The sequence below is a fragment of the Haemorhous mexicanus genome, chromosome 4, assembly GCF_027477595.1.
Source record: "Haemorhous mexicanus isolate bHaeMex1 chromosome 4, bHaeMex1.pri, whole genome shotgun sequence".
Classification (NCBI taxonomy): Eukaryota; Metazoa; Chordata; class Aves; order Passeriformes; family Fringillidae; genus Haemorhous; species Haemorhous mexicanus.
Window position 1 is genome coordinate 49,846,914 of NC_082344.1, and position 27,752 is coordinate 49,874,665.

The 27,752-nt window shown below is 37.2% G+C and overlaps 1 protein-coding gene across 11 annotated transcripts in view; it reads left to right on the forward strand.

Moving 5' to 3' along the window:
* CLOCK (clock circadian regulator) overlaps nucleotides 1-27,752 on the forward strand; it is a 64,976-nt gene that overhangs the window by 7,507 nt on the left and 29,717 nt on the right. For 3 of the 11 annotated variants that reach the window (XM_059844826.1, XM_059844816.1, XM_059844817.1), the window contains exons 2-7: nucleotides 2,728-2,829; nucleotides 4,931-5,013; nucleotides 21,798-21,908; nucleotides 24,194-24,284; nucleotides 25,956-26,015; nucleotides 26,419-26,567. In XM_059844826.1, coding sequence (XP_059700809.1) covers nucleotides 24,238-24,284; nucleotides 25,956-26,015; nucleotides 26,419-26,567 — 256 coding nt within the window. In that variant the 5' untranslated portion in view covers nucleotides 2,728-2,829; nucleotides 4,931-5,013; nucleotides 21,798-21,908; nucleotides 24,194-24,237. The remainder of the gene's footprint in view (nucleotides 1-2,727; nucleotides 2,830-4,930; nucleotides 5,014-21,797; nucleotides 21,909-24,193; nucleotides 24,285-25,955; nucleotides 26,016-26,418; nucleotides 26,568-27,752) is intronic. The other 8 variants (XM_059844819.1, XM_059844820.1, XM_059844823.1 and 5 more) reach the window with 6 other exon arrangements.

Sequence of the window (27,752 nt, forward strand, 5' to 3'; positions counted from 1 at the left end):
TTTATTAGCTTGTGCTACTTTCATTTCTAGAGAATTCTCTGCTGTATAATATGAAATATACTTGTCAAGACTCATAATCTTCACAAATTTCAATTTATTGATTTCCAGTATTTAAATGATTCATTTAAAAATATCATAGCAGACTGCAAAATAGTTATTTTTAACTTGTGCTTGTTTTAAAGTAGTTTTCATAGTAACAACAAATACTCTAAAGAAAACAGGGTTTTCCTCTACTGCAAGTAAAAAAGCAAGTAGCAGCATGAATCACAGCTTCCAAGAACTGTCAGAATAGAAATGCAGATTCCCTCTCTCTCTCTCACACACACACGCACACACACACACTTTCCTGTCAGTTTTAATGTAGTAATGTGATTTAATAAAGTTTTTTTGCCATCCACAGCAGCAACATCCATTATGTGTAATCAAGCTACTACTAGCAGTTGTGTGTTTGAGAACTGCTGTTCAGAGGTAGTATGGTAGTTCCACTGATAGCAATTTTACATATAATATATTTTTCTGGAGCTGTTTTTGTTGTTAAAATGTTCTACTTCATTTTTTTTAATATAGTATTTTTTCCAGCTCAGAAGCATTAGCTAAACATTTTGTGCTGCCCTAGAGCTTTTCATGATGTTTCATAGATAATAAGATAAAGTTTCAGCCTTGAGAAGCTTGTGATCTGAATTTCACTGACATAGAAAATGATGCCAGTGACCTCAGAAAGGGGGACAAGGATTCAAGTTAATAAGCGAGTCATAGTGAGTGCATTAAACAAATACTCATTTCTAAGAAAATGATAAGATAGGTCAGCAACAAGTAATATGAGAATATAGAAGCAAAAGACAGCATATAGCAAGTCCAAATAATATACAGATTTGGAGGAAAAGAAGCAAAATATTTTTCAGGATTTGGGAAGCATAATGAGATCAGAAAAGTCATCTGGATCAAGAGAAAGAGTAACTAGAAGGTTTTATGAAATAGAGCAAGAAAGAAAAAGATCTGTAGAACTTAAAAATTATGTTGATGTGTTTAGCTCTTCTGAAGAAAAAAAATGAGACAGGAAAATGATTTGAGAATATGGCAAACTGTTTTGATCAGTTTGGCAGGGAGGTTAGGACACAAATTCTACTACTAAGATATTTTTTTTAACCCTTTTAGAAATTTAGCTGTCACTCGAACTTGCTTTTAAAGTGAGTGGCAAAGTAACAGGCATCTGTGCCTGAAAATTTCATCTCAGGCATTCCTGTTGCTCTGTTGCTACCTTCTACTACACCTAATTTTTCTGCGAGCTGGAGGACTTCATATGAATTTCAGTACAATTGAGAGTGGGACTATAGAAGTTTTTACCATCAGTGGTGATTGACACACTACCTTTTTATCCAAGTCAAAAGAATCTCAAACTTTTTTCACTAAAATAACTGAAATTGCTTTTCCAAAATATTTTAGTTAAATTTTTACTGCCTTTATATAGACAATTAGATTTATGGTTGATTTAGATTGAGTTACATTAAATTTTATGCTGCCAACACAGGAACAAAAAATAATCTTTCATAAACTGGCATAGATTTTTTTAAAAATGCACCTACATTTCTTGCTCTGTGGAATAAATTTTGCCATTTCTTATCTACATGCTGGTATTTGATTCAAATAATTCATTTTTAACATTTCATATTTCATTTGACCACTTAAAAAAATAGATACATAGGTGATAATGGTCTGCATTTCTTATCGCATTAGACTTGGCAGTAGATCTTCTTCAAACATTGGCATTCTTCTTCCCCAGGCTGACAGCTTCTTCTTTCTATGTTACATGTACTGGGGGACAAGGTGGTAAAGAACAGGGGTTTAGATGTTACTTTGTTTTGGCTATTTTATGTCAAAGGAAATCCGCCAATCCTTGCATACAATGGAAGGGAATAGATTTATGTATGCCTTAAAGGATATGCTTTGCCATATGGGAGTGCTGAGTAGAAAATATCAGCAGTGGGTCAGTAGCAGTAGATTTTTCCAGCAGGATTATCATCAGTTAGATGATATTACCGGGTTGGTGCATGTGTATTTAAAATACAGCATGGTTTGTAGGAATACAGAATTAATGATCTGTAGCCGGGGGGGGAGCTCTTTCTTCATTGAATAAGTAGAGTGCTTTTGTGTAAAAATCTCTGTTGTATAGTTAGCTTTTGCTCAGCACATCTTACTGAAATTGTTTTTTTATTAGTGAGGGGAGTCTTGTGATGTTGCATGCCATGTTCTCTGAGAGTTTCAAATTGTGTGCTGAGGTAGTTCATGTGTGCTGTTTGAACCATAGTACACACAGTTAAGATTTTATTGATGCAGTTTCTTTCCAGAAGTTTGCATAGTGTATTATTAATGTTCTGCAAGGTCGTAATGCAATCCAAAGCAATTGTAATATTAATGTTTTGTAGACATTGTTACATCTGTAAATTTTGTGTTAAATTGGGTTATTGCATGTCTCACAGGTTTGGACTTCAGAAAGTGCCAGAGCTATGTAAAAGGTGGTGTGCAATGTTGAAGTTCTCCTTCATCAGTATTTACATCATTCTGTTGAATAGAAAAATTAAAAAGTGAATTTTTTGACAATTTAAGGATGCATATGAAATTACTGCAACGGCAGGAGAGAAAACAGAAATAATCAAGGGCTCATCCCCAAAAAGTTTTTTTGAATAGATTAATTTTCATCAAACGATGGTTTTTTTTGTTGTTTTTCAGAAGACCGTGCCAAAGAAGACTTTAACTCAGATGACATCACATTTGGACTACTAATGCTACCCACCCACTCTACAAGGCACAATGTATTTCTAGGTAATTTAAGTAAGTATGTAGATATTATTGCTACTAGAACAGTAAGGCTTTAAACAGAAACAGCTTTTTTTCGACCTCAGGCAAGGTAGACATTCCACTTCAATTTGAGATTCAAATTAATGCTGTGTGTGGGCAAGAATAAACTTTAAATAAGCTTTTTATAAGCTTTTATCCTGTACACTGGAGCCTGGAATGAAACAACTCAACTGTACCTGAGCTGTCTTGGAAACGAGAAGGAAGAAAAAGCCTTATGAAGGCACTGTCCCCAGCAGTGCAGCGTGCTAATGTGGCCCTGTGGTTTCTGGAGACTAAGCTTATATCTCTCCCAGGGATGTGTTTGAGTGAGTGAGCGTATGTACTGCCATGCTCACTGCTTTTCTGAGTGTTTTTTTGTTTGTTTGTTTTGTACTGGTTTTTGGTTTTTTTGGTTTTGTTTTGGATTTTTGTTTTTCAGACGCTTTTGTTGAGGTCACTTAATTCCCCATTTGTGTAAGGATATAGCAGAAGAATGCATCTTAATGGGTTCAAGTACCACTCTCTCTGTTCATGTCACCTTATTTAGGAAAGGGTTGCTTCTCCCTTCTTCTTTGATTGGACACTCTGTGATGTCCAGCTAAGGATGGGCCAGGAGGTGCAGATTTTCATCTTTGCAAGATTTGTCCATGTTGTAGCTTGCAGTAAGGTTGCTGATTGTGCATTACACAGAGAGAAACACAGAACGACAGGGTAGTTTGTTTATGGTTCATCTTTTGAGCAACAAAGGGATTTTAAGTGTATCATGAGGATCATGGCCATGGCCCTCTGTAGACTTCATGTATGTGTTTTTATGTTTTATCTTTCTAAGTAGGCATTATTTTTCAGATGTTCTGTTGTTTCTTTGACTGGATCAAAATATGCACTTTTATACTAGGTCAAAAAACCCCCAAGAAATCCATCTATTTATGTAGAACAGGCATTGTGCCAATCTCACTGAAGTGCTATTATTTTGTCTTCCTGGCAGAAGGCCTTCCTGTATTCCTAGTGGCTTATAATGCATCGGAGGTGCTTGGTCATACATGAAGTATGGTCATGAATAGAAATACAGGTAGCAGTGCTTGTAGTTAATGATGCTCAACACTTTCTGTTCCAGAACCCTGGTTTTAGTTCCTTATAATTTACTAAGACTTAAATCTCTGTTCTGTGTCTTCTTCACCTAAAATTTGACCAAGCATCAGCTTGTGTCTGAGGATGAGTTTAGAGGGAAGAATGTACTGTTTTCTTGATGCAAAATGCAATGAAAATTTTGCCACTGGAAAAATAAAGCACCTGCATATGCTGGAGCAAGCACTCAAGGTTTTAGGAAAAACAAATTGTTATGCTGCAATATTTTTTTCTGCTATCCCACTTACATTAGGCAGCATGATAGATTTCTGAAAATATGTTTTGTACTAGTTCAATGAATTTCCTAAATCCGTTTCATCTGTCCAAATCAGATGAGGTAGATATGTTCCAAATCCTTTTAGTCATAAGCATTCAGGGCTACTGAGCATGTTCTAGCTGGACTGTGAGAAGTAAACAGGTCTAATCTCCTTGACTCCATTGTAGTGTCAGGTACAAACACTGAGTAAGAAGATTTTCTTCTGTACTCTGTGCTTTTCCTTAACTTATCATGCATGTACTGTTGATTTGGTCCTTCAAATTCTGCTTCAGCAGTATATTTCCATAACCGTTGTCGATTTTTTTAATTCCATTTTTTTTCTATTCTTTGCTTTTTTTCTTTATTGCTTTTATGTGAACATTCTCTAATATTCACAAGTTCATTATTTTATCATAATAATATTGATCTTTTGGGACAGTGCAGGCTGTGTATGATTAAAAGTTATGAAATACTTATTTTTGAGCATCCTGAAAACCTCTGTGTGTTGTGCATCTTTGATACTGCTTTTCAAGTAACATTTTTAACATGAAGACCATATTTGTTCTGAAATGAAAAAAAAAAAAGTAACATACTTAAAATTTTCAGATTATGTACATGTGAAATTTTGTATAGTGTTGTCTTTCTTAAAAGACAGTTTTTCTTTAGGAATTGCTCTAAAGAGATCTGATTTTTTTTTTTTTCATCTAAATTTAGCAAATGTAGAGAGAAGCCCATTCTTTCATTTGCAAAATCTTCTGGAAATCTATTTGGATCTTACTGAAACTCAGTGAAACTAGGTGAGTCTAAATAGTTTGGTTATTTTAAGCAACTAATAAATTAATTGCATGTGAAAAAAAAAGGTTAAAAATCCAATTCGTAATTTACAGTTCTTGGAGAAACTCTGGCATATAACCTAAAATCTAGAGGATTAAATTATAATGTAAATGACGTAGCCCAGAAAATAAAGGGCAGAGATTAAGCAATATATTCCTGGCTTTACATCTAGGGTAAAAAGCTGTGTATACACCAAGTATATTTTATCTAGTGTTTCTTTAATGAAGTTATTGCATTCCATAGATCCCTTGATGAGCTTCTTTTTGTCTTTCTTTGTTCCTGTGGCTGTTCTCTGAGGTGATGTTTAGAACCAGGCTAATTTCAGTCTTTCAGTAGACTAATATTCCTGTGTCATTAATCTGATTTTTCTCAATTCCCATAGTTGGTTAGCGCAGGATTTAGAGATCAGTTTGAGTCATTTCAGTAAACCCACTATCATCTTTAACCCTTTTAAATTTTGAGTTAGGGGAGGTTAAATCACAGTAGTAGTGCTTACAAACCTTTTTCAGACTATATCTGAATTTCCAGGGAAAAAGCAATACTGATACCTCTGTCTAAAAGTTCAGAGATGCAAGAATATTTACTTTTCCCTTACTGTATTTAATAGCACAGGTAATAGGAGGAAATTAATAAATAAATGAGAGTAAGGCTGAAAGAAATAAGGTAGAAAGAAGATGAGAAGTAAAATATTTGAAGTGAGAAAACGGGACATAAAAGATGAAGTAAATAAGTGAAGAAAAGAGAAACAAAGCCTAGGGATTTCTAGATTTATGTCTTCTGCTGAATTCTTGCACAGAGGAAATAAATTTATGTAGAACCAGTAAATGGTCTTTTATTATGATTTTGTTTTTCAATTGTGAGGCATTAAGAAGAATGCTTACAGAATTTTTCTGAAGTCTTTCAGTGGCATCAAGTATTCTGTTTACGACATGACATCTCTTTTGATTAGTCTGGTTTGAAAAGGTAGGGTATAATTCCAGTGTATGCATTACAATTGTGATTTGGATGATTAAAACTGCTTTGGAGAGAATCTCACTGTTGTCTTCCCTTACCACTCGCTTGGCTCGGTGTGTTTGAACTACATTTCTTTCACAACAAACTAGTCTGTGAGTTCTGCTCTAGGTGCAGACTGCTGCAGTGTTCTGTCTTTACTAGGGACATGGAGTTCTGCATCAATCATGAAATTCCTGGAAAAATTTGAATGGTCCATGTGATAGTGATGTTTGCTTCTGGAGACCAGATGAAATCTAATCGAAAATAAACCCTCTTGAACAGCTAGCATAGGAGTGTCAGCACCAGCTGCTTTGATCTACTGATCCATTTCTACGGTTTCAGATTACTTTCTAATGGGGACAGAGCCATAGTTGTTCACTTTGGTTATAGGTCAGTAGATGAGGGCAGTAACCTCTAAGATGTGTATCTATGCTGCAAGTACAGGCATGAGTTTGGGTGCTGCTTTTGAAAAATTTTGAAGTGCTGGAAATACTTTTTTTTTTTTCAATTTTTGTAATATAAACTGTGTTGATGAGGCAAATAAATACTGTAAATGACAGTGGTTCAAATGACTAAATTGTAACCGCCTTTTGTAGTTCTGATGGATTAGTTCATGTTTTTTCCATGCTTGTGTTTTTAAATTGTTAGACAGAGGAGTCTTCTGATTTCTTTAATTTTATAATTTTTGTATAGAATTTGAAAATATGGATGCTTCCCACCCCAGGTGTTTTGCTCGAGCTGCTCATCTCCATTGATAAAACCACAAGGCCAGTGTTTTATGACAGCCATTAAGTAAGAGCAACACAAAAAATGAAAAAGAGATGTCCTTTGCAGGTTTTTGCAGTTATTACCCTTTTTCATGTCTTAGCTGGCATGAATCATGGCAGGCTTTTTTTTTTTTTTTTTGGCCTGGAATGAATTCCTCTGTTGTTAAGGTGTTGAAAATCTGAGTAATATTTAGGTGCTGGTGTTAAATCATTTTGTCTTGAAATAGCAGTTGAAAGAGTACTTTCCATCTGCCCTGTTTAATTTTTTCTGAGTTTCCCAAGAATTTTGCATGTTTAACTGTAGTATAATATCTCACATATCTAAGCCAGTAATTAGGACTAAATTCAGCTATGTTTGTTGTTTATTAGATCTTTGCAGCATCTCGACCTTGGCTTTCAGCATTTTTTCTAGAAAATTTCCAATATTTAATTAAGATTTCTGTTGATAGGGACCTTTAAACCTACAGTCTTTTAAAAAAATGTAATCATTAAAATCCACCCAAAACTATTAAGCTTGTAACAGCATAAGTAGCAGCAGCATTTTGAAACTGTTTGAAAAAAATCAATATTATTTAATTTGCTCAAAATTGAGATATAAGCCTCAATTTAAAATGAAGAAAAATGTTGAGAGTCAAAATGTGAGTTGTAAGCCAGGAAGTTCTGAAGACTCCTCGTTAAGTAATCTTGCCTTAAAAATATTTCACTGTTATGTTGAAGTGCTCTGTTTGTGTATTTTTAAATGTATTTGGTATAAGTAAACTGTTTCAAGCTTGAATGTGTGCTTAAATACAATACAGCTGTTTTCATTACCCTGTTAGCATGTAGCCTGAACTTAAAATTCATGTTAGTTTCAGGATTTCCTTGAATATTGATAACTTTGTTATCCCACTCCTCAGTACCATAGGCCACTAGCAGGATCCTAGGTCTTTAAAACCATTCTCGCAGTGTGAGCAGAAGGGAATTAAATAAAACCTGACTGTAAGTTTGGTTTTTGATAACTGATATATTAATGGTAAATTGAAATAGCTATAATACTTTTATAAATATTTCTTGGTGTTGCTTTTAGGGACTTAAGTGCAGGATGATCCAAGTCAGGTTTTGTTAATTGAGCAAAGAACCCTGTGAGGGATAGAACCAACCACTGTGAAGCCGCCTCAGTCCCAGCAGGGAGAGTCTCTGATGGTGGGAGTGACTGCCAGAGTGACTCCTGGATGGTCAGACAGGGAACGTTCCTTAACCTTGGGATCTCAAGAGTGCAGAGGAGACTTTGAGGGGCAGGAAGTAAGCGCTCAGAAACAAGTATCTTGGTACATAGAAATAATGTTCTGTGAAAGAAAAACCTGCAAATTGTAGAAGATAAAAATGAAAAGACTGAGGAAGAAGGAATTTGTTGATTGTCTTTTGCTGTTTATCTGGTGACCCTCAGAACGTGATTTCAGTAGGTTTTCTGGACTTATCTTAGCACAAGCTCTGAAAGTTTCAGAGGAGGGAGTGCATGCTTCTACTGCTCAGGAGAATAAAGGAAAAGTGAGAAAATTTGTTATCTAGATAAATAGATAGTGTTTTAGAAACACAGACCGTTAAAATATGTTAAATGTTAGTGTTACTTCAAACTATAATTTTTCTTTGAGCATTGTTTCCTGAACATTCAGAAATTCAGTTGTGTTCAGTGCTCTAATGTTTGACTTAACATACTCTTTCTTTATTTCCTTTTAAGAATATATGCAGAGTGATTACACTAAAATTAAATTAAATTTGGTGTTGATTTTGTATACTTTTTCCTGTTGCTGCATTGCTGTTTCTGTTTAGTTCATGTATCTCTCTCTCTTTTGTTACAATAATGTATCATCTTCTTTTCTACCTGAATGAGTTCAATGTGACTAGATGCTGCCTGGTTTTACTTCCTTTGGTTCTTGCTTGTAGCAGGGTGGCAAAAAGATACTTCACATCTATACCCAAAGTGGTTACTGAGTGTTTTGCAAAAAGTTTCTAGGGACAATAGAACTAAACTTGTTTTTGTCTTAGTTTTATTTATTAGACAAAACAAGAGCTACTTCCTCTCTGTATCAATTGCAAAACTCTTCTGGTTTGTTGCTTTCTTGAGAGTTGTGTTTCTGTTTTGGTTTGGTTGATTGCTTGGGTTTGTTTGTTTATTTGGGGTTTGTTTTTTTGGGGGGGGGGGGGGCGGGGTTCTCCCCTTTCCCTATTAAGGCACTTCTTGCCTTTGTGATATGAAGTACTTGTCCTTTATCTCAAGTATTGCAATCACAGTAATTCCAGTTGAGCCCAGATTCTTCTGTTGAAAGTTCAGTCAAAAGAGTAAGTCCAGTGTTTCCTTTAGTGAAATAAAAATCTGTAATTCTCTAAGTATCGTGTTGAGGATTTTTCACAGTGTAAGCTTGTTTTTTTCAATAACAGGTAGTTGTATTGAGGGACAAACTGAAGGATCTGGCAGACACTATAATTCTAGAAAATTAAGTTCTTTACTCCTGTTAAAGCCTGTTAGCCATAGGAATAGAATAGTAAGCACGCTAATACGGAAGTGTGTTTTGCCACATATTTTTGGATAGAATCATAGGGTTGGTTTGGAAGAGACCCTAAAGATCATCTAGTTCCAATCCTTCTCCTCCATGAGTAAGGAGTGCCATTCACTTGATCAGGTTGCTCAGGATCACATCCAGCCTGGCTTCTAACACTTCCAGGGATGGGCCATCTACAACTTCTCTGGAAAACCTGTTCCGATGCCTCAGCACCTTCTGAATAAAGAATTTTTTTACTAGCATCTAATGTAAATCTTTGCTTTTTTAGTTTTAAACTGTTCCTCCTTGTTCCGTATCTGCTTGTATGAAAAGTTACTCTCTCTCTTTTTTAAATCAAGGACTGGAAAGCTGCAGTGAGGTTTCTGTGGAGCCCTCTCTGCTTCAGGCTGGAGAACCTCTGCTCTCACAGCCTGTCTTCCGTAGGAGAGTCCAGTCTTCTGATCATCTTTGTGGCCTCCTCTGAGCCTGCTCTAACAGGTCCACGTCTTTCGTGTTGAGGATCCGGCAGCTGGCTGCAGTCACCCCTTGTCACTGGCCTTGATCTGGACAAAGAGTCATTGACTACAACTCTCTGGCTGTGTCCATCCATCCAGTTAGTTTTCCCTCCAGTAGTCCACCATTAAAACCCATGTCTCTCCAATTTGGTGAAAAGGATCTTGTGTGGGACCATGTCAAAAGCCTTACAGAAGTCTAGTTAGATGACATTGGTTGGTCTTAAACTTGTCAGCTATTGCTCCATCATAGAAGGCCACCAGATTGGTCAGGCATGATTTGCCCTCAGTAAAGCTGTGCTGGCTGTCTCTGGTCACCTGCTTGTGTTGTATGTGCCTTAAAATTGCTTCCATGATCTTCCCAGACCTTCATTTTTCCCTTTTTTTTTTTTTTTTTTAATAGGACTGATGTTTCCATTTTTCCAATCACAGGGTTTTTGTGTGACTGCCATGGCTTTTCAGATATGATGGAGAGTGGCATGGCAACATCATCTCATCAGGTCCCATAGACTTGTGGTCCCAAACCTGCTCTTTTCTTACAGTGGAAATACATTGAAATGACCATCCCCTAGTGCTTCCCATGTTTTGTTTTGTCCTTTTTTCAGCTACCTCATTCATTTTCCTTTTGTTACCACTTTGTGGTCTCCAAAATGATGTGCAGGCCTTCTGGGGAAAGTGGTGGGTGGAAGTAGGGAGAAGGAGATGCTTGTTTGGTAATTTTTGACTTGGACTGCGCTTCAGTGTTGTAGCTTAAAATTTTCCAACTGTCTCATTTTATGGAAATGTGAAGTCTCACTTCTTTCATTTTGAAGATGCTTCCAGTGAAGTACACTACCTACTCCATTTTTCAGGCAGGCAAACAGTCCACTCTTCACAAGAGCCTTACAGAATAATTTAGCTGTGCATGAGTCACCCATGCTGGGAAATTTAGGCACCAGAAGCACTTCCGCAGCTGCACAGATCATGGATTGTGCAATCAACTTGTAAAAAGTAAAGTGGTGACTAGCACTAAATATTTTTAGAAGTATTTTACTTACATGTATGCATTTTTATGTGATATAGATAATAAAGTTTCAAATAAAATGATGGCTTTTAAAACACCTGTCATATGTTCTTGGGTGTTGCTGTTAGCTACTGTTGTCAATTTTTTAAAAAAATACGTCCATTTGGTATACCTGCACAATTGTAAGTGTTCCATATAGCTGCTGTTGATATAATCATTCATCAGATTGTCTTTGCTAGCTGAAGAGAGGGAATTTAATGTGGCCATGGAAATGAGTGGTCAGAGTAATGATCAAAGGCTAACATCAAGGAGATTGATCAAGGAGATTGGTAAAAGTGCTTACAAACATAAGTAGCTGTTGGAGTGTAAAGTGCCTGGTCTCTGTAGCCATGTAGTTACCTGTGTGGTCTGTGGGTATTGCTCCTGCTATCTTTCATGTGGTAATTCTTCATCTGTGGACACATTCAGAGGAAGTACTTAGTCTTACTTCTCCCACATTCTAAGTAAATACCCTGACCACAAGTTAGGAATAAGTCTTTGTCTCCTTTTTGAGAGAAAACCAACCAAAGAAAAGAGGGCAAAACAAGCAAAAAAATAAAACCCCAACAAAACAAAACCACCTACAAAAATCCTTTGAGTTCATTTTGTTGAGTTGTCTGGGATGTTTTTTAGTTGTCTGGAACTGGTGTGCCAGTTCCCCTCTGACCCCTCCCATCACTTTTTCATGTGGGCTTAACTGAGAAGCAGTAAGATGTTTCTGGCTGTGCTAGATTATTGTATCTTAAAGGAGTAAGTTGTTGATATAAAATAATTTGATGTCCCTAAAACTGATTTAAGACTCTTAAGCTATATCCTTTATGGACTGTAAAGGGCAAGGATGAGGCAGAGCAGCAAGTAAGATTACAACCATGGACTTCAGGAGAGCTAAGTTCTGCCTCTTCAGGGATCTTGAAAGAATCCCATGGGAACAGGAATCCAAAAGAGCTGGTTGGTATTCAAGCATGACTCCTTTGAAGCTCAAGAACAATGAGCAAGGAGTTGGACAAAGAGGGCAGGAGACCTGCATGAATGAATAAAAAACTGTTTTCATTTTTCAAGTGAAATCAGGAAATACACAGGAAATGAAAGCAGGGGCAGGCTGCTTGGAATCAATATAAAGTGCTTGTCAAAGTAGAAACGTGGCAGGAAGGGCCAAGACCCACCTGGAATTAAATCTGATTGAGAATGTCAAGGACAACAAGAAGGGCTTCTTCAAAGACATAACAAAAGAAAAACCTAAGATTATGAGAGCCTCTTACTAAATGGATGGGGATCCTTGTGACAGAGGATACAGAAAAGGTGGAGACAGTGAACAACTTCTTTGCATTGGTCTTCTCTGGCAAGACCAGCTCTCTGGAATATCTGACTCAGGAGACCAGGATAAAGGAACGTTGGAAGACTTTCCTTTAAGGATATCAAGGAGGATTGGGTTAGAGAACACCCAGGTAAACTGAACATTCACAAGTCTATAGGCCCTGGTGGATTGCATCAGCAAGTGCTGAGAGAGCTGGTGGACACCATAATGAGGCTGCTCATGAGAGGTTAGGGTGATCGGGAGAAGTACCAGAGGACTGGAAGAAAGCAAATGTCACCCTGGTCTTCAGAAGGAGAACTTAGAGAACTACTGGCCAGTCAACCTTATCTCAATCCCTGGAAAGGTGATGGAATGTCTCCTTCTGGGGGCCATGTCTATTCATGTGGGTAACAAGAAGGGGATTAGGAGCATGGATTCACTAAGGGCAAATCATCCTTGGCCAACCTGATTGCGTTTCATGATGAAACAGCTGCCTGGAGGGATGAGGGGAGAGCAGTGGATGTTGTTTAATCTCAACTTAAGCAAGGTTTTCAACACCGTCTCTAAAAACATCCTTGTAGGCAAACTCAGGAAGCGCAGTGTGGATGAGTGGACAGTGAGATGGATTGAGAGCTGGCTGACTCCAGAGAGTCACTATCAGTGACACAGGTTCTGGTTGGAGGCCTGGCACTTGTGGTGTCCCCCATGATTCAATATTGGGAGTTGTTTAACTTATTCATCAATGGCTTAGATGAAGGGGCAGATGCCTCCTCAGCAAGTTTGCTGATGACACAAGGCTGGGAGGAGCAGCCAATGCCCCAGGGTGCTGTGCAGCCCTTCAGAAGGGCCTTGACAGGCTGGAGAGATGGGCAGGGAGGAAATTCAGTGAAGGCAAGTGTGGGGTCCTTCAACTGGGGAGGAGTGACCCCATGCACCAGCACAGGCTGGGCATTGACCTGCTGGAAAGCAGCTGTCCAGGGAAGGATCTGGGGGTTCTGGTGGACAACAAACTGTCCACGAGCCAGCAGTGTGCCCATGTGGATGAGAAGGCCAATGGTGTCCCAGTGCATTAGGAAGAACATTGCCAGCAGGCTGAGGGAGGTGTTCCTGCCCCTCTACTCAGCCCTGGTGAGGCCAGTAAGGAGTGCTGTGCCCAGCCCTGGGCTCCTCAGGGCAAGAGAGACATGGGGCTCCTGGAGCAGGTCCAGTGGAGGGCAACAAAGATGAGTAAGGGATTGGAGCATCTCTCTTGTGAGGAAAGGCTGAGGGAGCTGGGCCTGATCATCCTGGAGGAGTGACAGTTGAGGGGGGACCTTATGAATGTGAGTAAGTATCTGCAGGAAGAGAGGATGGATCCAGGCTCTTCTCAGTGTTGCCAAGCAGTAGCACAAGAGGCAGTGGGCAGAAACTGATGCACAGGAAGTTCCACCAGAAGAGGAAGAACTTTACTGTGCAGGTGAATGAGCACAGGAACAGATTTCCAGGGAGTCTTAGGAGTCTCCCTCACTGGAAGTACTCCAGGACTGTCTCACACAACCCTGTGCACTGTGCTCTAGGATGACCCTGCTTGACCATGGAGGTTGGATGGGATGACCCACTGTGGTCCCTCCCAGCCTAACCCATTCTTGATTCTGTCATAAAGGCATTGGGTGCAGAAATAATTTGCATTTCTTCTTATAGACCCTCCGTCAACTGTTGACTTTCTTGATTTCTGAAAGTTTTAGAATGGCATAAGGAGAACACAGCAGGAAATTTTGATTGAAGTTTTCTCTTTCTTTATGTAAAAAGTGGAAGTGTTCATTTGAATGTAAAAGCTAATAAGTCTTCTTTGGGTTGTTTTTCTGGTCTAGGGTTGAATTTTGGAAAGATTCGTTTGTGTGAATTTCATAATCTCTTTTTAGTTTCCCAACTTTTAACACATATCTGCATGCTAAAAGTCTGGCAGTTGAAGTGCTCATGTAATATGTAGGTTCATGTATTTCAGGAAGAGTAATTGAGGTGGATAGCTGAGTGTTGTTGCAGTGATAATAACAATGATAAAGTCTCATTTTCTAAACTTCAACTGCTTTTATATCAACACCGAACAGAAATTTTGCACGGAATGGAAGAAGAATTTCCTTGGTGTTATCTTGCTTTGAATGTGTAATAATTATGTCTGTTGAAATAGATAATTAATTTTCTCCAGGACAGTTTTCAAAAAGTAGTTGACTTTCTGTATATAGTCATTCTTCCCTTTACTATTGGCATAGAAGAAAACCAATGTTTGATGCTTTGATCTGTTACATTTCTTGGTGAATTGCCATGTTTATTTTCCAGTATAACAATTAAATGTTTAATAAATTTTTCTTCTTTGGTTTGATTTGTTAGGATTCTTCATAGTATTTTTGCTTTGATGAAAATGTGACAAACTGTTTTAGAAAAAATGATTTTTAAACTAACATTTGTGTCTGATACAAAACATCTAAAATTTATAAAGCTCAGTTTCATAAATATGCACATTTTTAATTGGATTAATTACATCAAAGTGTTTTTAACTCCAGAATAGATATCTTGGTAGTGTTTTTTTAAAGTTTTTTCTTTACATTTCTGTTAATATTGAGAAATCATCCAGGAAAGATTTTTTTTTTATTGTCTGATAACTTTATTCTGTAGAAAAAAATTATTTGTATGTAGTAAATAATTTTATGGGATAGTTATAATATTCAGTTGGAATTTAAACTTCAGAATGTGTGTGTGGAATTTTTTCACCTTTTGAACTTCTGGAAGAAACTTGTCAATTGTCTACCTTCTCAGTTCCATCTAAGAGGCTAGAAGAAGGAAGCTTGGTTTTATTTGTTCATTGTGAAATGTACCAAGTTTACATGGGTCCTGTTAGAGAATAGCAGACTGCAGATTTTAGACCATCTATAGCACTTTTTTTCCTCAGCACAGTGAGCTTTCATTTAGGATCTGTTCTTCAGCTGGCTAGCTCACTACAGGTTGTATCTTCTCAGCATTCCATTAAAGGAAATGGAGATTGCCACAGGGATGTGAAAGTTTTCAGTTTTGAATTGTAACAATAACAGGTTAGTAATTAGCTTCTCTTGACCTAAACTCCTGTTGTGAAATACTGGTTTTGTGTTAAGCACCATTTAAAGAGACAGTAGGTGTACTTTTAAGCCGGACTTGATTATGAAATATATATTGTATTTTAGATGTGCAAACACAATACATATTCAGGTCTAACTCGGGGTACCGTGTTAGAGAGCCAGGAGTGGGAGATGTAGCTAAGATGTTCCTGCTCTTTATAGAGGGGTACTGTTTCTTAGCTGTGCCAATTTTCAAAGATAGATGGAGCCACACTTTTAAAACGTCTTCTTTATTATTTTGTTCTTATTAAAACTGTGTGATATGTGATATGTGTGTTCTTTTAAACACATAGTTTCACAAATCTGCTTCAGTGTATGGCCAGAGCTAAAGGGATGTGCACCTCCAGTGAGACCAAAGAAGGGTGGGGCCTTCAAAAAATGGGAGCAAGTGGGATCATAACATATACCCGCTGTCTTTTTTTGTACAGACTAGTTGCACATGATTTGGAAACATTATTTCTGCCACTCACTCTTACAGCTTTGTTATTGAAGGAAGGGAATATCTTGTAAGGAACTGTATACAAATGACTGAGAATAAATTTTAAATGAGAGTACAGAAGAATAACAGCTGGTTCTGATGGCTAGGTTATTAAATGCTGCCTTTCAAATTTATCTCATAAACTTGGGTTTGTACTATTTCTTATTGTCCATTTTGTTTTTCTGATTTGAGGAACTTGTTTATTGACGACTCCAAAAATTTGTATTGTATCACTTTCTTTTAGTATCTTTGTTATGAATTTGATAGAGGCACATAAATAACACCTCAGCTGTTTATAAGTGTAGTTAGTTGGAATCTTGGAAGGCGAAGATAATACTGACAGCCTGGAAAGGGATGGAAGGTGAAAAAGCCTGTTAAGTGTCTCAGCATCCCAGAGCCAAGGACCAATTATTAGACACCTGACAACCTGCTGAGTGCTTTCCTGGTCACCCCCAGGGAGCTGGAGGGAAGCCAGGCTCAGGCCAAGAGCCCAGATTGCTAGAGAATTCCTGATGAGGTAGCAGCTCTGAAGATGTTTGGACAAGTCAGTTTGGTGAGTCAGAGACCAGATCAGTGGGGTACATGGGCAAGTGTGGGCCAGGTTCGAATGTATTATAAAATAGTTTAGGTTGGAAGGCACCATAAAGATCATCTGGTTTCAATGTTTCCCTTTTTCCAGTCACCTGGAACTTAGCTTGATTGCCATGACTTTTCAAATATTATGGAGAATGGCTGTGCAAACACATTAGCCAATTCCCTCAGGATTCTGGGATGCATCTTATCAGGTGTCATGGGCTTAAGTATAATCAGGTTCCTCAGGTGATCATGAATCTGATCTTCCCTTACAGTGGAAGGGACTTTGTTCCTCTAGTTTCTGTCTTGCAGTCCATCCATTTAAGAAGCATAGGAAGAGAGGTTGCAAGCCAAGATTGAAGCAAAGAAGTTGTTGAGTACCTTAGCCTTTTACTCATCTGTTGTTACCAGTTTACCAGCCTTGTTTAGTGGATGTGTACACCTTCTTTGACCTTCCTTTTCTGGTTAATACAGCTATGGATGTTGTTTGTGCTATGCTTTGCATCCCTCTACTCTTCCTGGGATACCTGTCCTGGGACAGAGTAGAGGGATGCGTTTATGTCTTGCCCTTTAGTTTGACCAGCAGTCTCTTCTCATCCTTGCTAGACTCTTGTCTTCTTTGCCTGATTTCTTGTTCCTGGAGATCATTAGCTCTTGTGCTCTATGGTGGACATCCTTACAGATCTGCCAGCTCTGTTGCTCTCCCTTGTCCCTGAGGGCAGTTTCCCTGGGGTTCATACTGGCTTGCTCCAGAGGCCTAACTTTACTGCTCACCTGATTCACATCCCTCTGGGCTGCAAACTCCACCAGTGTGTAATCACTGTAGCTCAGGTAGAGGTCTGAGGCTTATTAGAGCTTTCTTGCATGCATCTTTCACTGCAGTCTGGGCCAAGATTAGGGAGCTGCACTGTATCAGGGAAGGAGCTGTGGGGCCGTCTCTGTGTTGAGTAATGAGAAAGAAATACAGGACTGCAGAGGAAGGTAGAAGAGTGGCTGCAGAACAGCTTGCCAAGCAGAGATCAGCCCAAATGATCTGGAGCAAAGGACTGTTTTCTTTTTCTGTGAGCTAGAGAGATGGAAGTGGTCAGTCGCAACTCTTAGAGAAATCTCTCTCCTGATGCTGGAACCATCTAATAGGTGAAGCATGCAGGAGAGAATTGCTTTTTCCTGCAATCCTCATAATTAATTTTTCTATGAAGATATTATTTGCAGTGATGTTTGAGCAAATTTGTTTGAGCAGCTTGTTTAGGTCCATTACCTTGTCAGGGAGTAGGCCGGGGCACATCTATGTGACAAACCATGTCTAAGAACTTAACCTCTCTTTACCTCTGTTGTCATATTTTCTGTTTCTCAAGGTGATCTGTAGCCTCTTCTAGTTGCTGTGGACTATGTATGATGGTACACAAATAGTATGCACTCTTTCAAATGTCATTGTTACTCAACTACATCAGTGTTATCACTAACTACTACCATAACAGGCCTCCTAACAGGCATTTAATCTCTCCTGTAGACTGCTTGGACTTACCCTCTTACCAAAAGTCCTTCAGTAGCAGACATGAGACTATCATTCAGGTAATGGCAACCCACATCACCAGTCTTCTGTTCTACTGCATTTTCTCCACTATATATTCTTGAGTACTCCCTACTCCCTGAAAAGGTGATGGACCTAAGGAAGCTGTTCATCCACAGCAGACTACTCATGGCCACTCACAAATTTTCCTATTAGAAGCCATCTGGGACCCATCTATGCTAGAAGCAACCCTCTCATTGTTTGTCCTCTGACGCACTGGAAGATGAGCACCTGCTGCTATAGCATGTTTTATCTCAGAAAATAACATTTCTAGGATGTTGTCATCTCTTCTGTGCAAGCACGGACCAAAAACTGATTTATTATTGTGGTAGAGGAAAGCTTGCAATATGTGACTATTCCCAGCTGCTGGAATAACCAGCTGTTCAGCTGCAAAGTTTGAGCAGAGTTCCTTAAAGTTCCTTTTAGCCCTATCTTTTAATTTTTTTTACAATTGCCTTTTTTTTTTTTTTTTGAGGTAAAAAAGGAGACATGTCAGTTACACACAGCCTTTGATTAGCAAGAAAAGATTAATCAGTCATTGCCCTAATTTGCTTTCTGTTGGTTTATATATTGTTGCAAGCAAAGGAGCAGCTACCTTGAAGCATTCTTACTTATTCTATTAGACCAAAATGTATGTGATTAGAGAGTAATCTTATGGTTTACCTGTCTAAAGATCTCTTGCTCTACAAAATGGTATGTTTCCATGAGAGAAACTAAACCAGAGCAAATTCTTCTTTTTCTCCTCCCCTCTACCCTACCTCCAAAAAAGAGGAAGGTAAAGAGAAAAATCTGGGCTGGAGGTGATCCAATGAAGGAAAAAGCAAAATGGAAAATATGAGTGATAGTGATGTGCTATTCTGGGCAGGAGATAATGGCTGCATCTCTGCTTGTCCTAATTATGGTGTAATGTCCTAATAGAGTAAAACCCCAGAAACTGATTATCCAAATGGTCAGAAGCTCATGGAAAGAAGTATCAGGAAGGTCTATAACTATCTTCAGCATCTCTATAATGAACAGGGCTTCTGATGCTGTGCTTACATTGGGAGTCAGGTTCTGCTCGGCTGTTTGCTCAGCGTGATATTTCTCCTCTTGGTCTTTCTTACCCTGGTGAGTGACTAGTGTGAAGAGCTCTGCAGGGCACTGGGTGCTGTGGCTTTGATTCTTTAAACAAGATCTTCTCAACAGCTAATCCCCAATGATTTTAATAACTAGTTTGCTCCCCTGACAAATTTGGATTATAGCAGAGAAATCAGATTGTATTAAAGAAGTTAATAAATTTCTGTTTGAAGAAACTGTAGGGCTGGAAAACTGTATTGCTTCATATGTTTTTCCTGTGATAATCCCAGTGTAAAATTATTTGCCTTAATAATACAAGCCACCTCACGTTATTTCTGGTAATCTGCAGAAATCATGGAAGTTTTATTTGTATGCTGTGATATAAATTTTACAAAAATCAAGGCATTTATATAAAAATATTTTTTACAGTACAAGAGTAATACTTATTCTTCCTCAAAAATATTTTCAGTGTTACCATTATGGTGAAGTGCTGGAGGCATAGGGATTTCAGTTACTGGCTCTATACAAAATGAAATACAGGCAATGCATTCACCATTGTCCCACTCCCACTCCTTTTTCAATCCAGTCCTGACAGAATGTTTGTCATTAGCGAGACTGTACTGTAATTTCCTAGTTTGTCCAATCTTTGAATTTGTTTCCAATATTTAATATTACCAATGTGCGTTCCAATATTGTTAATAAAATTAGACTGAAAGGAACTGAAATTTTTTTCAGTGTAAAAAATGGAATTTTTAATCAAATGGTGTGAGCTTTATTACCTTAGCTTGTATTACGACTTTTTACCCTGTAACTTATTGAGAACCTTTTTTATTTGGCCAAATAATGACTTGGGACCCAATAACTTATTGCCTTTCCATGAGTGATAAGTCAGCATAGTGCAGAATTTGCAGTATTGCTAGTTTTTGTAATTTTTCTACAGATTGAGCAATTTTGTGTAGTAACGCTTTGCACATCCATGGCAGCAGCTAAGATTTTTGTTTGAGGACCGCAGCTTCCTTTTAGTTTCTAGCCACCTTGGTTACAGAAAAGTTGGTAAACATGCCTGAATGTGTTTAAAACACATAGTGTCTAGCGACAGACATGCATAATTTATTTTTTTTAAAGAACTAATGAGTTGTGGAGACAGAATGATGACCTTTGAACACTTGTGGCTGCCAGTGCTGGCATGTAGGCGTTTTAACCTTTCTGCTCGCTTTCACATGCATGCCATTTCTACTGAGTTAGAGATCTATGTGGTTTTGGCAACAAAAGCTTTTCCACTGTGATTAGCTTCTCTTTTCGTCTGACTTAAACTTGCTTGTGTTCTTTAATGATATATGCATATTCCTCTCCTGCTCTTCTTAAAATCCCTTTTTGAAATATGTGTAAGAGCTCCCTTTTTTGACATTATAAAAAATGGTTCTGTGATTAAGACCTGTAGTGTTTATCTTAAGTGTGTAATTGTGATTTAAAAAAAATGTACCTCTACATACTGCAGAGAGGAGGTCTAAAATTTTCATCATTAGAACTCTGTTAGGCATTGGGTGAGAGTTGGCAGAGTTGTTCCACTCCAAGCAGTTTAAAACCACTGGTTTCATGTTGCAGACTTCCATGGGACTCATTGTCACTATTAATGTTTGCACTTGTCAAATGGAACAAAACAGAATAGGAGAGGAGGCTGTAAACACCTAAAAAAGTAGGTCAATGGGCCAGCAGGTTATTTGGCCAGACAAGAACGAGTGGCTTCATTGAATCACGCTGTAATTGTTTTTCTCCTGTTGGCAGATTGTTCTGCTATGCTTTAACTTTCTATGTTAATGTTTGCATCTCTATTTTAACTGCTTGAGAACCCCTGTTAGTGCAGGAGAAGGCACTCTAACTTTTCAAATCAAATAAGTGATAATTCTGGTGTTTTCCATAATTACAGGTAGCATAACCTTAGTTTATAGGTCCCAGCTTTCTTTTTAAAATTTAATATACTTTAAAATAACATTTTTCAGAAATGAAAGACATACATGTTATAGTGAATTTATTTTCAGAACAGTAAGCAAAGCAGATAGAAACAGGGAGAGGGGAAAAAAACTTGATTTCATGTAGCTTAAAAATGTGGAAAGTGACGTGGTTTAAGGGAAGTACCTATAAATGAAATGTAATCGTATAAAGAGACTGGAAGTAGGCAGTCACTGATGTCAGTGCTGAGTTCTTGTTTGGAAGAAGTTCAATTGTGAAGCAAGTTTGTGATACATTCTAGGAATTGATTTTGAAGTGGGTTTTGAAACAAAGAGTAAGTGGCTGTGTTTGAGGGAGAAGCAATAATGCAGCTGTGCAGCTTTGCTAGTTGTCAAGAGCAGCAGCATTCTACACATGCTGGAGTCCTGAGAATAACAATTTTGGAGACTTGGAGAGGAAATGTAACACAGAAAGCCAGAAGAGACCCTACCAAGAACTTCAGTGACAAGATGTTTAAATAATGGTGTATAAATACACTTTAAAGGTAGTGTAAGTGGATGTGAAAATGTAGATGGTATGAGTGATACGAAATTCAAAAGTGAAAAGGACATCAAGGCTAAAGATAAGCGTGAAGTGATAGCTTAAAGCCAAGATAAAACTGTGTCAGAATGTCCTGCTTATCAAGAAGAACTTTAAAGCAATGTCAATTCAGATAGTAAAATACTTGAGCTATTTTTGATAAGCAGAATATTGCATTTAGAGATTACTCTAGTTAAAACAATTGCTTGTCTTTATTAAAAAATGAAGAAGTAGATAATTTTTAAACTCACTGAATTTCAGGCTCTCCATTGTTATTTTTTGACAGTTTGGAATTTATTTTCTGCTGAAGAGGATACCTCTAACTCCACATTGTTCTTCACGGGAACCAGGTTTCTTCCCTAAACCTCATACTTCAACAAGTCCCAAAGTGTAAAAGGTAAAACTGTGTTCTTATAATTGATAAGGTTCCCATGGCTTTCAGTTATCAACACTGAAGGGCTGAGTAGCAGTGTTAAGTAGTGTCTTTTGTTCTCCATAACATGTCTGAATTTGAATCTTAGAAAATAGACATAGTCCTTTATTTACCTAGAGTTTGCATTCAACTCGACTGGTTTGGGTGGCATTATCTCTGCAGCCTTATCCTTGGCATGTATGAACACTGAGAGTGTTCAGTGTCTTGCAAATTTAGATGCAAAGAGAGAAGGGTCACAGCTTGAAAGATGAGAAACCAGTGTACTGCAGGTGCATTTGCTGTACTTTTCAGTACTTTAAACTATTTGTCTTGGATATGAGATATAGGTTGCTGGTTCTGATATAGGATCTGTAGATTGTAATGAATGATTTTGTTGAATTCTGGGAATTGAGTGCTCTGTTAAAGTGAAAAATAATGACTTTTAAATTCTGATTTTGCATAATGAATATGTCAGTTATGTTACAAGTAAAAGTTTTCTGTATTTGGCTGTACAGGTGTTTTTCTTTTGCAGATTAGGGGAAGTGTATAATTTTTCTTACAGAATTTTATCTTGCTCTTGATCCCTATAATTTTAGTTACCATTTTTGTATAAAAATTAGCACAGGGCTAGAAGTGTAATAAGTGCATAGCAGTGCTTGCCATGTAATCTAAATGAAAATAAATTTAGAGCTTTTTTCTTGATTGTAAACTTAGTTACATGCCAGTCATGGTAATGGAGTATAAATACTTCAGCTATTACTGCTGAGCAACCTGTTGCTTGTTACACACTTTTAACAAAAATTCAAACAGACAACTTCCTCATAATTTACTTTTTTCATGCCATTTATGACTGGTTTTCAAATGGCACAACTCTGTTACTTGGCCAACTAATTTGGGGAATTTAATTTGTCAGTATTGCCAGTGCAGTTGTTATTTTGAAGAATTGGAGGGAAGAAGTGGTTTGCTGCCAGTGTGTCTTCATAGCACTAAATTTTGGAGGGTGAAAGCAAGGCAGAAGTGGTCCATACTAATTGAAGAAGTGGGGCATTTGAGCAGAAACACCAGCACGCCTTGTGATGTGCCTTGAAAGAGATTCTGCTGCAGCATAGCTCTCCCATTTACTTTTCTGCTGCACTCAAGTTATGAAACTTTGTGGTGAAAAATGCTATTCCTGTGAAGGAAACCCACACACTATGTGGCTGTTGTAGATGCAGAGACAGTTTGGTTGAATCACAAGCTTTCTTCCTCAGTTCCTTCATCAGGCTTTTGCTGCCGTATTTCTTGTGGTATTGACACTGCAAGTTCCACTGGTTTTTAGTACTCTGAGAAACAAATCTTTTTCAGAAAATACCAAGTCACTAAGTGGACTAATATAATCATCTTTGAAATAAATAGCCTTTTTACTATAAAGTTGGTAGCCTACTAAAAATTCCTGAAGATTGACAAGTTCAGCTCTTAAAAAACTTGCTGCATGCAGTTGTTCTCTAATTAGTGCCAATGTTACAATCCTGATGCTCCATTTGAGCAGCCTCTGAAAGCTGACTATTCATATGAAAGAAACATGTTTAATTCTGTTGTTTTATGTTTGAATTTAAATTTAGCCTTTTCATAACCTGTGTTGTATTGCTTCTCTCACTATCAATATTTTGTTTGTATTCTTAACTCAAAGTCAAATGCACATCTGGAAAACCAAAAACTTCCCGTCATGATTAAGTGGCTGCTTTAAGAAATGGTCAGATTAAATTTTGCACAGTACATAGATCTCATTCTAATTGGTATCTTCTTGTTATCTTTTCACATGTCTATGATAACAATGAGCTCAAGAAAAAGTACAGTACGAATAAATTATAGTTGTAAAGTACTATATCCCAAGTGCTTTCTGTTTGCACTGTTTCTAAATAGAATGTACTGCTAAGTGTATTTAACATCTGTTCAGCCTTCAAACTTATGAGGGTTCTTCAGGAAAAAGTTAAAATAAAAATTAAAAGCTATATCTGAATTCAGAGTCATAAAAAGGTTTGTATTGGTTTAGTACAGGCTTATTTACTGTAGCCTTAATAATGTTCTCTTGAACTCTGTCATGTAAAATGAGATATTAAAACCCAGGTTATGCTGGTAATGGAGACTGCTTTAGAGAAGGTAGGAGGGCAGAGCAGAAGGCTGGAAGAGAGAGGGGAGGATTCGGAGCAAATGAAAATGTCAGTATGCTCTAACAACAAACACATTTTTTTTCCCTCAGTCACATTTTGATATTTTTTCTTCTCTTACAGGCAAGCGTACAAATGTCTACCACAAGACTAAAGTGTGATATGTTATGTTTTTTACCATAAGCACCCATAAAATGAGCTCCATTGCAGACAGGTATCTTAATACATATGGAGAGTTTTGGGAGAATTACTGTTCAGTTCTTTCTTTAATAGTCTTTTTTGTACAGTTAATACATTTAGAGGTTAACGAATGCAAAAATTAAAGAGTGAAGTATCAGTTATTTTTGACTAAGTTAATTTGGTAGTTGCTAGATGTGTCATTTTGTAGTCACTGGAAATAGTGATTTCAATTGCCTGAGGTTAATCTTAAAATGCATTACTTGTTTTCAGCCTTGGAACAACATCTGTGCAAGTTGAGCTGATTTTTAACGTTTACTTGAACTTTTAATTTTTTTAGTACTTCAGTTTTTGATTAAGAAAAGCAAATACATTTAAATGATTAGTGTTGCTGTAGATGATAGTAAAGTGACCTGCTAACCTATTTCAAGGGAAAAGTAATAGCTGAGGTATGTTTTCTGCTTGATTCCTTGAGCTGCACTCTCTTAGTTGCTTAGGTGAACACCTGTAATTAATATCCTGTATATTACTATTTTTGAGACTTTGGGAAATGAAACTTGAATTTACATCAAGTTAAACACAATTGAAAAGAATAAAAGCAAATAACAAAGAATAAAAGCAAAAGGGAAAACTTCTATAATGCTTGTTTAACTTGTCCGTTCTTCTAGTGAAATTCTGTGGCATCTCACTGAAACTTCAGCCTTTTAAATATATGAATTGTTTCTAAAAGCTTGATGCTTATGTAGTAGCATACAAAATAGTAACTTCCTAACAATCAGTGCTTATCATAATGTACAGTAAAATTGCCTGATGGTTTATAAATCAGAGAGATGAGGTAAGCATTGGAGAAGGGTTACTTGGCTTAAGGGAAGGAAACATTAGGATAAGAACTCCAGGATAGAGACACGGAAGTCGGTGTGGACAGCACTAAATAGACTGAAAGCAGAGAGAAGTTAGAGAAATAACATGTGAAAGTCCCTTATACAGCACTTTTGTAAAACACAAGAACAGTTTTGACTTCACTTTTAAAGCAAAAGGAAGTGAAACAAAGGAATTGTATGAAGGATACTGAGGCATTTTCAATGGAAAACATATTCTTATTTTGGTATTTTAACACCTCTTTAGCAGTAGATGGACAGTTGTCAAGCTAAGAAAGTTATGTGATAGTTATTGAGGAAGAAAATATAATGAATAGTTACTGCTTGATATTAATTGAGTATTTATGAAATTAAATATGTGGATGAAGTATAGCATATTCCTTAGGACTCTTCCATTAATAGTATTTCAGAATTTAAGAACAATACATTTTCAGTAATTGGAATAGAAATAAATCACGTGTCCTCTCCCATGTTTTCAAAAGGGTAAGGTAACGCAAGTAATCAAGAAGATAGGAAATCAAATTTAAGTATTGTTCAATTAAGTGTTTGTATAGGGCTGTAAGTTCTTTTGAGAAACAGTTGTGTCAGAAATAGAAGGGTTTTTTGCTTTTTCTTTAGTAAATGTAAGCAGAATATAGAAGACTTAGCTTCAGGTTACTGATGATGGTCCTTGTGAGACATCACAGTAAAACAGTTGCTTTCTTGATGTAATGGAGATGATGATGATGGTGAATAGTCAGCTCTTTCCCCTTCCTCCTTCTTTGTGATTGGACTTTAAAGTTTAGAGAGGAATTTCCACTCCAACATTTATTTCTTTTTGTTTCTTTCAGAAATGATGGAAGCATTTTTGATGGGCTGGTGGAAGAAGATGACAAAGATAAAGCAAAAAGGTAAATTTCGAAGTTACTTAAAGCTAAGAAAGGTCCTATACGTGTACGCTTTAACTTATCAGTGTGATTTCTAAGCAGTAAAATGATTACTCTTAGAAATAAATGTATTTTTCAACAGCATATCTTCTACTGTGATTTTTCAGATATATTGTATATTTATAATTGTGGTTCAGTTATTTGTGTTTTGTAAAAGGATACTTTATTCCAAAGGCTTCGCTGCACTGTTCCTTGAGGAGGAAGCCATTCTTCAAAAATGTTGTCTGAGATATGGAGTAGGAGTTTTGTGACAGTTATCACAGCAGAAATTCTTAAGGGGCTGTTTGCTTCAGGAACCTGGAAATAGTATGCAGCTTATAAGAAAGTCTCATCATTTTTATAAAACATTTTCTGATTTGCTTTTCAGAGTGTCTAGAAACAAGTCCGAAAAGAAACGTCGAGATCAGTTTAATGTACTTATCAAAGAGTTGGGTTCCATGCTTCCAGGTAATGCTCGGAAAATGGATAAATCCACTGTGCTGCAGAAGAGCATTGACTTTTTACGGAAGCACAAAGGTAACAATAATCGTCCTTATAAATTCTTGATTTTTTAAGTGATACTCAATTACTACATAAAATATTTAAAATTGTTCAGCTTCTTTAAGGAATTTGTCAAAAAGATGTGAAGTGCTCCTGGAAGAAGATATTCTTAAGATCATCTAGGCAGCAGAGAAAACTGTTTTTCTGCTAATACTTAATAAAAGCCAGTACTATTTGTTCTGTCCCATAGCTGTCAATGAAATCTGTTTGACAAAGAGAAAATTTATTTTTGAAATAACCTCAAAGTTTTTTGTTCTGGACAGACATTGGTGTTAGTTGTTAAAAGTTTTGCTTCACAGGAAAACTGCTGATCTGTTTGACTAGAAGTACTTGCTGGAAATGCTTATTTGGTTATTTAGATAAGCCTGAATTGAGCAGTTGATTTGTCTCTCTGGGCATGAAGCAAGATAAATCAGTGAAAAGCTAGTCCAAGAGAAGTTAGTGCTTCTTCTTGTCATGTCAAGTGCCTACACAACTCGCCGATTAAACAAAGGTGATAAGGCAATAGGGTATTGTGGTTTCCAGCAATGTTTCAGGGTTGGTTGCTTAACAAGAGAAAGTGAAATACAGGGGCCTAGAGACCAGGGCTATGGGCATTTTTTTTTCCTTTTAGCGGGGAAGAAGTGCCAGAAAAATCCATAAATACTTTTTAGCTAAACTTTTAAAGTTTTAAAATGTATGCATGGATGTATAAGCCACTGAGTGTCTGTGTGTGTGTTGTTCTTTAAAGGTCATGTGAAATGTCAAAACGATCAATATCCTTGAACATCCTTGCTATGCTTTGTTCCTCTGGGCTGTTTGCATCAGCTGATGGTGGGATATACCCAGATATGTTGTACTGAAGTTTGTTACAGGTTGTTATTTCTGTCATGAAAAAAATTCTTCCTCTAAGTGTATGCTTGTGTATGGCTGTTAGATATTATATATATATAAAAATCTCTGTTCCTGCTCCTACACTTGTTCTTAATATGGCACCTTGTGGTTCACACTGCCAAAAATAAGATGAAAGCTGAAGAAAATGGACTCTTATGCTAATTAAATAATTTCCTTGGGTAATTTCTTGGAGTACATACTAGCTAGAAAGCAGTAGTGTTAAAAGAAGTAGCTATAAGGTTATAAAATAAGTAAAGCTATTAAGTGGATGAATAGTTATGTAATTAT